The sequence below is a fragment of the Diceros bicornis genome, chromosome 18 (assembly GCF_020826845.1).
Source record: "Diceros bicornis minor isolate mBicDic1 chromosome 18, mDicBic1.mat.cur, whole genome shotgun sequence".
NCBI lineage: Eukaryota > Metazoa > Chordata > Mammalia > Perissodactyla > Rhinocerotidae > Diceros > Diceros bicornis.
Genome location: NC_080757.1, coordinates 46936508 through 46949485, shown reverse-complemented (window position 1 = coordinate 46949485; position 12978 = coordinate 46936508). Strand labels below are relative to the sequence as shown.

Genomic DNA, 12978 nt, shown 5'->3' with positions numbered 1-12978 from the left:
TGCATTGTTTCCAAAGTATAACAAGCTGGACATTGACTCAAGATCGTCTGTGATAAGATAAATAATATAAGCTGCCATATGCCAGACTCTGTTAGGAACTTTAGAACTACTGTGATATCTTGAACAGTCTTACAAACTAGATGGCATTCTCTCCATTTTGTAGATGGGGCAACTGAGGCTTACAGAAGTAAGTAGCTTAATTTCACAGTTGTTAAGTGATGGAATATGCAAAACCTATCTGTGACTCCGAGGCCTCTCGGCTGCCACGACTGCCGTTTTAGTGGGTCATTCTAAGACTGTGCTTGACTTGAGGGCTCCCGCCTGTACTCCTACTAATATTCTAAGGCACAGCCTTCTGCCTGTGGAGCACGAAGCCTGTTTTTTCATGTTCAGTTACTAAAGTGTTTGACCTCTTATAGTGACCGTGTTTCTGTTCTTAATGGGGAGCATTTGGTGCCTTCCTCTTTGTGCCTTTAGCCTTTGGTCTTGACTCATTCCATTGATCATTTTCAGTGTGGAAGAGGCCCCTGAACCCTCACCCAGCCCACTTTATCAGGGCAAAAAGACGATATGTCTTTGCTGGCCTCTGACTCACTACCTCTACCCTCTGACCTAACTTACCAGCTACCGCAGGAGCTAGACCTCCCTCTAGGCTAGAGTGATGTAATATAAAACTGTTCTAGAAATGTCCTTTTAACACCAGTGAATCCCCCTCCCCCAAATTCTCTTTTTCCCTGTGTTATTGGCTGTCTGGACTCTCATCAGACTCAGGAAAATCAGGGGGAGAACTGTGCACTGATGTAAGAAAATTATCTTACAAAATGTTTCCTTTTTAAAAGCGTTCCTTACATTAAAAAACACACATGTGTTTCAGAGCATTGTTTCCTCAGTGTGTGTTACATGTACTTGTTGTATCATGTAATCACTGGGGTCTGTGGAAGCCCCAGGAGGGACTGGGAGGCCTGGATGGCACACAGCCCAGCCCCTCAACACAGCATTGCTGTCAGTGGGGGGGTCTCAAGTACAAACCTCCTTTCCGGGTACTAGGCACTTACTCCTTTAAGCACCAAAACATTTTTTTCCCTCTTCTAAGTCTGATGAAAATCTTTAAAAACCACTATTGCACTTCCTGGTCTCCTTAGGCAGAGCAGGCAAGGATGATTTAATCTTTTCTTGGTAGTTTAAAGACTCAGTACAACAAATGGAAATTCAGGCCTGTCATCTGCAGGCCTCTGAGGTCAGGAGGCCTTTCACCCCCAGTCTGAGCCCTCCCAGCCAGCAGACTCTGCAGTATTTTCTCTTGGTTGTCTGTTGGCTGGTCTTGGTATGTGTCCTTTTAGTTGCTTTTCCTTGAGCACTTGTCCTCACCTCCCACCCCCACCCTTAATTTAATGATTCTAGTCTGCATGGGTTAGGAAACCAGAGAGCCAGAATTGTGTGAACGGAGATAACTGTCTTTGAAAGAGGTGCTTTTGAAGAAAGTGTGTGATCTTTAGTGCTGGGCTCCTGCATCCAGTTGGCCTGCCTGAAACTTGTGTGGGCCATGTGCTGGCTCTCAGGGGTGGTCTGGTAGTTAAGACGATCTTGAGTAAGGTGTTTTAGTTATCTATTACTGTGTAACAAACAGCCCCAAAAGCAGTAGCTTAAAACAACAGCAATTATTTATTTTGTTCACAAATTTGTAATTTGACCAGGCTTGGCAGTGAAGGCTTCTCTCTGCTCCACACAGTGTCAGCTGGAGAGGCTGGACTGGGGGCTGGAGGATCTGCTTCCAGGATGGCTCACTTGCATGGCTGACAAGTAGATGCTGGTTGTTGGTTTGGAGCTCAGCTGGGGCTGAGGGCTGGGAGCCTCAGTTCTTCTCCATGTGGCCTGAGCTTCCTTCAGCGTGATGACTGGGTTCCAAGGGCAAGCATCCCTAGAGAAAGAGCCAGGCAGACACTGTATTGCCTTTTATGACCTAGTCTCAGAAGTAAAAAGTAATGTCGCTTTCATCATGCTCTATTAGTCAAAGTAGTCAAAAAACCCTCCCAGATTCAAGGAGAGGGGCTTAGATTCCACCTCTTGCTGCTGGGGGAGTAGCACATTCTTGGAAGAGCTTTTGGGCTGGGAAATATCATTGCACGATTTTTGGAAAATAAGGTCTGCTACAGTATTCCTGTACTACTTTTATTACTTTCTATGCTTTTCTTTATAAGTCAGTGGAGATAGTTCTTTACTAGTTTTATTTCTTAATTTTTCAATTTGAGCAAATGAGGACCTTTCGTGCCCATCCTTGATTTTTATTTTCTTTTTTTGTGCACGCGAAACGTTTATGTAGTTCTAAAAATCAAAGCTGTACAAAGGCATACTTGGAAAAGTATCATCTCTCCCACCCTATTCCTTCTATTCCTCCATGTCATTCCCACTCACTCCTCATAGTGAAACAGTCTCCTTAGGCTCTGGTTTATCCTTTCTGGGTTTCTTATTTCCCCCTTCTGTCTTACTCGTAGGGTAGCATACTATAGATACTCTTTTGCACATTGCTTTTTTTACTTACTGATACATTCTGGAAATCATTCCACATCAGTTCATTGATCACTCCCCCTCCCCTTCTTTTTAAACAGCTGCAAAGTACTCCATTGTGTGAATGTTCCATAGTTTATTCAGTCTTTCTCTTAAATGGGCATATAGGTTGTTTCCAATATTTTTCAATTACAAACAATGCTGCAATGAATAACTTTGTGTATGTGTATTTTTGTGTTGTTGGGGGTGTGTCTTCAGGGTAAAATTGTGGAAATGGGATTGCTAGATCAGAAGGTAAATGCACCTGTAGTTTTGTAAGATATCGCCAATTCCCCTCCATAAGGATTGCACCAATGTTCATTCCCACCCGTAAGAAGAGTGCCTGTTTCCCACAGTCTCGCCAAATGTCTACCTTATGGATCTGGTCATTAGTGCTTATCCCTCCTTCAAAGACTGAGCCAGATTATTTCTTAGGGTCCGTATTGCCTCTGATACCCTGAGTCTAAGAGGGACTCAAAGGGCTCAGAGACACAAGGAATCTTTGACAGTCTTTCAAGCTACACAGTCATGTCGTCAGTGTCAGCTACCACCCAGATGCTTTCCCAGGGTAGCATGCTCCCCTTCTCTTTCATAGAGGTAGCTTGGATCACAGCTCCAGCCTTTGCCCCAACCTCTCCCCTCCCCACCCCTACCCTGCTGCTCCTCTTATAGGCTATGTTCAAAGCATCTCTTACCCTGAGGTCTCCAGGTCTAATGGCAATTTCCACATACTTGGCGTCCTTTCTCACATGTTACCCAATGCTAAACTAGTTCAGGAGGTAAATGGGGTCACTGGTGCTCAGGAGCCAAACCAATATTAAAAACACCCAGTGATATAATTAGTAAATATAAACTAGATTTGTATTAAACAATGCTAAACACTTTTGGCGGTTATTCTTACCCATAATAATTAAAAACATGTTCAGGGAATTGTGCATATTGAAATCACTTTGGCACTCAAAGTTTGAATTATAAAATGCCACTATTTTGGGAGGAAGAGCCTGGTTCTCCAGATGTTGAGTGGTTAGTGACTAGTTGCTGAGCCCTGACTTACCCTTGTACTCTGCTTTGTCCCACAACCACATGCCGTGCCAGCCTCTGAAGTCTCCAAACCTCTGTGATCTCGGTGCCATTTTCTCTCTTTTTAGGCGGCTTAACCTTTAGAATAGTGAGAGAGACCATGAGGCTGGCTGAGGCGACCCAGAGCTTTATTGAGGTAGTCTGCTTGGTTTGAGGAGATTTAAATAGTAATTCAGAAAACAAGAAAATAAGGAAACTCTCTTTTTAAAAATGTCTAAAGATGGGATAGTTTTACCCCTAGTTTGGTTATCTCAGGAAAGGAGACCCCACAGACTGGCTGCAGATTTGCTCAGGGGTATGAGGCCAGGGAGGCTGCTAGTTCTGTGTGCCCTGAAGTGGCCTGCCTGGGAAAGAGGGTCATTGGTGAGGCAGTGGTGTGAGGCCAGGGAGGCTGCTAGTCCTGTGTGCCATGAAGTGGCCTGCCTGAGAAAGAGGATCATTGGTGAGGCAGTTATGTGCCTGTCTTCCAGGCGTGAGCAAGGCTCTGGTGTTCAGATCATGAAAGGAACTTCCACTCTCCTTCTCCATGGAAGGTTTGAAGACATGTTTAGAGATAATGTAGGCTGCCCCAGGTCTGGAGAGTCCTGTCCTCATTATTACTAGTTTCGCTAATTATCTTGTTAACCTATAAACTGGATCATGAGGGTAGTGCTCCCTGCTTGGTGTTATCAGGAGATGAGAACCCTACAAAGCAAATAGGAATCAAATAGAAACCGGGAAATCTGTAATTGGCAGAGTGATTTTCCAAGGCTTCCTCTTTCCCTCCTCAAAGTGAGCTTTTCAGACACTTAAAAGTAGAATTGGAAAGTGCTTCTCATATAATAAGTAAAAAATATGAAGCCATACATCAAATTTAAAAATAATTTTAAAAAAGATACAGACAAGAGTTCCAAGACAATTCAATGGGGAAAACAACAGTCTTTTTAACAAATGGTACTGGAACAACTGATATCCACAAGTAAAAGAATGAAGTTGGACCCCTACCTCACACCATATACAAAAAATGAACTCAGAATGGATCATAGACCTCAATATAAGAGGAAACTATAAAACTCTTAGAAGAAAACATAGGAGTAAATCTTCCTGACTTTGGGTTAGATAAAGCCTTCTTAGATAAGACACCAAAAGCACAAGCCACCAAAGAAAAAAAATAGATAAATTAGTCTTCATCAAACTTAAGAAGCTTTGTGCTACAAACAATGCCATCAAGAAAATGAAAAGACAACCCACAGAGTGGGAGAAGATATTTGCAAATCATATATCTCATAAGGGTCTAGTACCTAGAATATATAAAGGACTCTTCAAACTCAATAATAAAAAGGTAAATAACCCAATTAAGAAATAGGCAAAAGATGTGAATAGACATTTTTCCAAAGAAGATATATAAATGGCCAATAAGCATATGAAAAGATACTCAAAATCATTTGCCATCAGGGAAATGTGAATCAAAACCACAATGAGATACCACTTCACACCCACTAGGATGGCTATAATGAAAAAGACAGATAATAACAAGGATTAGTGAGGATGTGGAGAACTGGAACCATGTACATTGCTAGTGGGAATGTAAAATGGTGCAGCTGCTGTGGACAACAGTTTGTTAGTTCCTCAAAATGTTAAACATAGAGTTATCATATGATCCAGTAATTCCGCTCCTAGGTATATATCCAAGAGAAATGAAAACATATGTCCACACAAAAATGTGTACACAATTGTTTATAGCAGTATTATTCATAGTAGCCAAAAGTGGAAAACAACTGAAATGTCCATCAACTGATGAATGAATAAAGTGTGGTATATGCACACAGCAGAATATTATTCTACAAGAATGATGTGCCGATACATAATGCAACATGGATAAACATTATGCTTAGTGAAAGAAATCAGTCACAAAAGAACACATATTGTATGCTTCCATTTACATGTAATGTCCAGAATAGGCAAATTCATAGAGACAAGTTAGTGGTTGCCTTGGGCTGCTGGTGATGGTGGTGGTGGGAATGGAGTTGAGGAGGAATGGAGAGTTACTGCTAATGGGTACAAGGTTTCTTTTGGGGATAATGAAAATATTCTAAAATTGATTGTGGTGATGGCTTCACAACTCAGAATATACTAAAAACCTCTGAATGGTACTCTTTAAATGGGTGAATTGTATGGAATGTGAATTGTATCTCAATAAAGCTATAAAAAAGGAAAAGGATAGAAAATCCTTTAGGTCCAATTTTGTTTTTAGAAAAAGTTCTATATTCTTAAAAGTATATATATAACATTGAAAAAAGACTGAAAGGAAATATAATAAAAATGTTTTAAATAAGTATATCTGGGTAGTGGGATTATGGGGATTTTATACAGTGACTCTGAATTGCTTTCATAATTGGGGAAAGAAGCTAACAGACTTGGGGGAAGAGTGTTCCTTCTCCTGAACCAGGCAGCCCTTTGTGAAACCCTCATGGCACCAGACTGTGTGTGACTAAACTTTAGGAGCAGAGCCACTAAGCTCTCTTTGTAACAAAAAAGTTGGGTTGGTTTCCTAATTTGTAATAGGAAATGTTATACCACAAAGTTAAGTAAATCTATACCACTTTGCTTTGGAGGTTAGTTTTTAATAAAATATATCCCAAGAGCTACTCAGACTGTTATGATAGCCTTGCTTCAGCTTTGGACCATTGAAATCTCCAAACTTTTTTGTTTTGCAAAGTTACCGTTTCTAAATGTATGTATATAGTTGAAATGGTGAAACGAATATTCTTCTCACATTTGCCAAATGGCAATATTAGGAAATATACGCACATTTACTCTTTAAGCTCTTAAATTTGTATGACATTCAATGGAAGTGAGTTCTTTCTGGCAGCCTGTTGAATCCAGATTTTGTTCATAAAGCTGCGAATTGTCAATGTTCTGCTGCTCTTGTGTTTTTCTTTGTTCCCAATGAATCTGTGGAGAGAAGCCTGCATTAGAAAAAGGAACTGTTGAAAATAAAAAACAACCTGCCTGTCAGTTATTTTAGAAATTTGTTTCCACATCATATGCCTCTGGCTTGGGCATAAATTGTGAAATAGCCTTTGTTTCTTGCTATTTTGTGTTAAACCTGTTTCCTGTGAATAATGAGAGTTATAAAGAAAGCTTACTAAAGGGTGTACTCTCCTACTTGAAAAGGGAAAGAGCAATTCTTCTCTTATGTAGCCCACTACTCTAAGTAAGACATGCGGTGCCCTATGTGGGCAGCAGCTTGGCACTGCCTGACTCCCCGGGGGAGGAGGGCATTGTCCTTGGATGAGTGTTTACTCAGAAGTCTGCGTGGATAATCTGATGTGACTCAAAGACAGTAACCTCAGAAAAGCTGGACCAGATCCCTTGGGGGTGGGGTGCAGATGTTCAGGCAGAAAGAAAAATGATTCCAAAAAGCATGTACAATTTGTGGCATGCCTGAGTGCTCGCTGACCACGGATTTCCACTCTTCTGTCCAGGACCTGGTGGTAGAAATGCCTTGGTTAATATCAAAAGACATTACAGCACTAGAACAGCACAGAGAGAATACTCTACAGCCATTAAAATGAGTGAAGTAGAGCCATGTCTTCTGAAATGGAATAACCAGTGCGTATTATTTTTTAAACCAGAATTTAATTTTTTTTAAAGGAGACTCACCAACAGTGATTAGGGACACCTTTGAAAACACCCAAATTTGAAGGACTCCTAGAACATAAAATCTCTCCCCTCATATGCGGTAACATTAGATTGAAAAATAGAGTAAACCCCCAGGCCCCCGAAGAGAGAGACAGCACAAGCTCCAACAAGACTAGTGGACAGGTGGTTGCGGGGTGCCCTGCACAAGCTCAGTGACTGGTTCACCTGGGTCAGACCCTCAGAACCTCAGGCTTCAGAAAAAGCACGCATAGGTACATGCCATAGACCTTGGGGTACTCACAAGTCATCAAATCTCCAGTGTCAAATCCGTGAGCACCAAGCCACCTGTATACTGTGCTCCTGGCCTAGGCACACAGCTGTGACGTGGGCACAGTTGTGCTGCCCACAACAGATAGCACTGGTGTGAACGCACACAGACAGAGCATGGAGACAGTGAGGGTGTGTGGTGTGTGTTATGGCTGCAGGCAGCCCGTGAGGGCAGGACAGATGCATTTATAAAAACAATAGAGGGAAGAGAAAGGGTGAACAGTTCACAGATTTCTCCATTTCTAGTTCTTTTGGTCTTTGCTTTCCCAGGCTAATTGTTTCTGTAAAGCTATAGTCTAATTAGAGACCTCAGCATAGGGTAATATTTGTCACACCAGGGTCCGGTCACATCCCCTTCCTGCCTCCCACAGGACAGAGCAGGTGGAGATCGGGAAGAAGGAGGCTCTGTGTCATGATGTGCAGGGCACTGAATGGTTCCGAGTCTGTTTTCTCATCCCTAAAATAGAAGTAAAAGTTCTGTTTTTCTGGGGTATTATGAGATGTAAGACATAAATGAGGGAAGGAGGACTCCTGTGAAGGAGTCTTATCATAGGGCCTGGCGCAAGGTCAGTGGACAACAACAGTGACAATGGCAGTGACCTGCACTAACCCCCTAACCTCACTACACCCTCAGTGGATGTTGCTGCTGCTTCCTCCTCCTCCTTCACCCCTACGCTGGCCCTCTCCAGGCAAGAGTCCATAGTCTAATAATTAGCCTTGGAAATTGGAGACTAACGCAGATTCGCTCTTCTCCCACTTCGTGCGTTGGCCACAACAGATGTTTCAGGTGGATTGTATCATGTGGAGGTGAGGCCCAGGGTATTTCACTGGGCTGAGATTGGTGAGAAGAGCTGTAGGAGTTTCACAGAATTCCTAAGAGTGGCTCTCTGTAATCTGGGGCTGTGGTTCTCAACCTTACATGTTCATTACATCAGTGAGAGAGCTTCTAAAAATCTTGATACCCACTTAAATTAGTATCTGGGTGTAGGATCCAGGCACCAGTATTTTTAAGTACTCCCTGACCTTCACCCAAGAGAATCACGAGCTTACCAGGACCAGGCTGAATGTAAGAGTCCTAGGCATTGGGAACCTGAGGGGCTGCCTGGTGACGACCAGCCTAACAATTACACATCCAGGGAGCCTTAGCTGGAAGAAAGATAGGCAGACATTTGATCAGATATGTCATTGATTGAGAATGTTGGTACCAAGCTAATTTGGGGGGCAGGGCAATTTCGCTGAGCTGATTGTATGAAATATTAGCTGGTTCGCAGGAAGACTGGTAGAAAAAGAAAATAGACAAAGAGGAGTTTTTATCTGTGATGGTGGCTTTTGTTTCTGTCTTTTTCTATTCACTGACATAATGGGGGACTTGTAATTTACAGGGAAGAAATACAACTCACATGGTCGTCCATCTCTATAGGGAGGGAACTTTAGTGACTTTATAAAAATAAGCACCTGTCTTGTTCTCCATTTGCTTTCTAGCTAATTTTGGTCCCTTTTCTTTTGTCAGTTGCCAGAGGCTCCACCCTCTGAGGAGGAAGAACAGGAAGCCTGGGTGAATGCCTTACTTGGAAGAATGTTTTGGGACTTCTTAGGAGAGAAATATTGGTCTGATCTGGTATCTAAGAAAATCCAAATGAAACTCAGCAAAATAAAGGTATTGTTTTACACACAGGAGGCTTCCAATTCTTCACATTTCTTAATTTCTTCAGGCTTTGTACCATTATATCCTAAGTAAAAAATAACTTGTTTTAAATCATATAACATATGAGAGTAGTAAGTTCTTATCAAATGACATATCTGGGCCATGACCTTGACCATATGACGAACTGCATCCAGGGACTTAGTGAACCTTCCTGTTTTGCTTTTTTCCTTGTGTTGCCCTTATTGTTATCCACCTTAGGTGATAATCCAGAAGTTGGTTTGGGAAAACGTGAGCTTTTGTAGCTGGTTTGTCATATAAAATTCTGTTATCTAAGTTAGTAGTGAACTTGAATTGTGTGTCCAGAGCCCACCCAGCCTCACGGACATCTAGGTTGCACAGTGTACGCTTTGCGGAAAATACCAAACTACTAGAGACCTCTTTCCCAACTCCTGCTCCCTCTCAAAGCTGGGGAAGTTAGCATTGTACTCTAAATGTGTCTGTATTTGACCTTTACTTCTGGCCAGATGGTATTTTATTTTGGGCACTCTCTTTATTGAAGAAACAGTCCTGGTGCTGATCTAGGCCCGCTTAGAAGTGAGTTTAAATTGCATAAGTATTCCTCACGATTGCCACCAAATGACTCAGTTAGTGTCACCTTTACCAATCAAGAGACCTTGTTTAGGTTACTTAAAAGTAGGTTTTTGACCCAGTGAAGACCCAGCCAAGGAAGAGTCACTTTGGTCCCCAAATCTTCACTGAGAGGTTGCGTGGTCAGCAGCTTAAGTCAGTGGATCTTTTTGGGTCATAGATACCTTTGAGAAGCAGAAACGTATGAATCGTTTCCCTAGAAAAATGCACAGTGACACAGAATTTTGCCCACAACTTCAGAGAGTTCAAGACTCCAGATTAGGAAACTGTGAGCTAAGGTAAAATTATGTTAGAAGGAAAATGTGGGCATGAAGGAGCTTTGATTTGATGTCTGTCATTCCTTTGGGTGACAAACAGAACCTTTTCTGGCTCAGTCAGGCTCTGGTGAGCTCTGTCTGCCAACTGCAGGCCAGTGTCATCCCTTCCTAGCCCCTGATGAAGAGGAAAGTGCCTCCTAAGCTGGAAGAGCAGATTTCGAGACAAAACCTGGGGCAAGGATTTGGAAGGGCTCTGTCGACAAAGGTCAGCCTATTTGTGTTCTTCAGGTGAGTTGAGGGTTCAACCCGCTCTGTTAGCCATGTCCACAGAGGGGACAGGAAGCGGCATTGACCCTCCTGTGTTTGGAGATAAGAGGCCAGCAGCCTACCTGGTGCTCTCTCAGCCTCTTCCTCTTCTTGGAAAATGATGGAGGGCTTGAACAGCTGGGTCAAGGCACACGGGTGAGGCTGGCACTCCTCTTTTCCCAGAGACTGTCATGGGCCCTCCCCTGAGCAGGAGGGCTGTGGGTCCTGGCAGTGTGCAGCAGTAAGCAGAGCATACCTGAACTCCAGATGGGACGCTGCTCTCCCTGTTACCCACATTCCAATACAAACTTGGAGAGGGCGGTGTTCTACGCTTCTTTCGGAGCTGGAAGTCCATGGAGCCTCTGCCCCCTTGGTAGAGAATGGTGGGCTCCTTCATCCCAGAGGAGATTGTGGGAAAGTCTTTTATTTTCATCTTCTCCTTTTGCTGGTCATATGGGCTTTTGCAGTTCACGAACTTAAACTCTCTTTTGTTTTTTGAGGTCAGAAGTGCTAGAAGGTTAGGATGGAGAAAAGTAGCCTAGATCCAGTAACACCGGGAGTTCAGAGGCAGGGGCTGTACTCCCTCCCTTGCCAGCCTCAACACCTCCACCCTGACCTGAGCTGCTGCCCATGAAGTGCCCTGCAGACCAGAGGGCACCCTGACAATGGAATAAACAGGAAGGTAGCAGGATATTACCCAAATTCTGAACCTGCCACCCCCCTGGCAAAGAACTCCTGGCCAAAAGAACTCTTATTATCACCAATATCCAAATATCCTTGGGAAGAGCTGTTCCTTAAATCTAGTAGTGAGTATTGGTTAATGGCTAGTCAAGAGCCAGAATGGCTGGAGGAGCCTGAGCTGTCCCCGTGACAAAGATCTCCCTGTCTCCTAGTTTCCCTTGAAGGCTTGGCACACGGAGAACTGTTCGCTGGCCTTGCCCTGCAGTCTCAGACTGTCACCCTTGCATGTGATAATGAGTCATGCTGTGAAAGAGCAGCCCTGTGTGTGTATCTGGTGCCCAGTGTTGGGTTTAAAGCAAGTTAAGTTTCTACCCCAACATCAAGTACACTCTTGGCCTCAGCTGACTGCTCCAGCACTGCCGTGGGCCCTCAGTAGTATGGGCCTCTTGTGCCCGTGTCAGCAAATGCTGCTGTTATTGCATACAGCAGCAACCTCAGAATGTCCTATACACCTGAACGTCTAGTCCCCAGTTGGGTTTACTCAGGAGGGTAAAGAACATGCAGTGGATTCCTGTCTCACTGTGGTGCCCTGTGGGTGGGAAGAAGAGAGTTTCTGGTTGAAAAGAGCACGAGGAGGAGCGACCTTTCCTTGCCTTTCCCTGCAGGGGAGGATCGGGTAGGAAGGAGGCTGCTCCAGGGCCTGGTATTGAGAGTTTTGATTTAGATCAGAGATCTTAACAAGAATGGATGGTTAGAGATGTTCTAGAATCTTGGAGTTGGGTACTCAGGTGTATAAATAGGAAACCAGGCCCTGCTGATCCCACTTCCCCATTCTGCTTACTGGGCATTAGAGCCCACCCCACACCTGCCAAGTCTTTCTCAGTCCCCGGTTCCTTCAGTCCTCTCCTTCATCTTAGGTCTTACCTCAGGTTCTTTCTCTGCCCTTGCAGGGAGTACAGGGTGCGGGATGGGATGAGGTGGGAGGCTGGACAGGACACAAAGGGACATCATGTTCCTGCTGTCTCTGTATTTGCTCCCCTGGCCCAGTGTTGGACTCCTGTTCCCATAGAAACCCAGCATGCTCCTGAAACACTGGGTATTAGAATGACAATAACAGACAAAAAGGACGAGAGCGAAGGGCAAGATTTTGGCTACATTCTTGGCCAAGTAGTGTTCTGTAGGCTGATTGGAAGGCCACTTATGTAGTTAGCACTACATAACATTGGTGCTTTGGAAAAAGGTTTTCCAAATACAGCAACCACTAATTCAAAAATGCACATTGAATACCGTCTCTAGTCGTGTTTTGTCTATCAGACATCATAACCTCTTTAAATTAACTCCTCCATTCCACCCCTGCAAAAAATAAGAGATGAAGTTCTCTCGCTGGTGAATCCTAAAAGTATATGTTTCTCTGCAGAGACAGCTGAAGAGTTCCAGCCAAAATAGGCATTAAATTCTTGTCTGACTAGATGCTACCCTGTTTTATAGGGAATGTTCAGCATATATTTAATTGTTTAAAAAAACTCAATTCTAAATTTTACGAAATTATTCTAACGTTCAACTGGAGAAATACTCGTGAGAATAAGAAAATTCTGAGGGAAAAGAAAGGAACGGGACTTGTCAGATTTTAAAATGTGTTGTAAAGCTACAGTAATAGGAGCAGTTTGATAACAGAGTGCTCAGTACAGACTCCAGTGTGGTGGGAATCCCATTACAGATTAGTAGAAAGGTAAAGGTGGCATTACAGATTAGTAGGAAAGTATTGGTTGTTCAATCAATAGGTTAAGACACCTGACTAGCCATTGGGAAAAAAATTAAGATGAATTCCTAATTTACATCTTACACTAAAATTAGGAATGGACTAAA

General features: G+C 43.2%; 1 protein-coding gene across 1 annotated transcript in view; it reads left to right on the top strand.

Annotated features, from left to right (window-relative positions):
* TEX2 (testis expressed 2) overlaps positions 1-12978 on the top strand; it is a 107337-nt gene that overhangs the window by 69541 nt on the left and 24818 nt on the right. The window contains exon 6 of the mRNA XM_058561376.1: positions 9086-9232. Within this exon, the coding sequence (XP_058417359.1) occupies positions 9086-9232 (147 nt within the window). The remainder of the gene's footprint in view (positions 1-9085; positions 9233-12978) is intronic.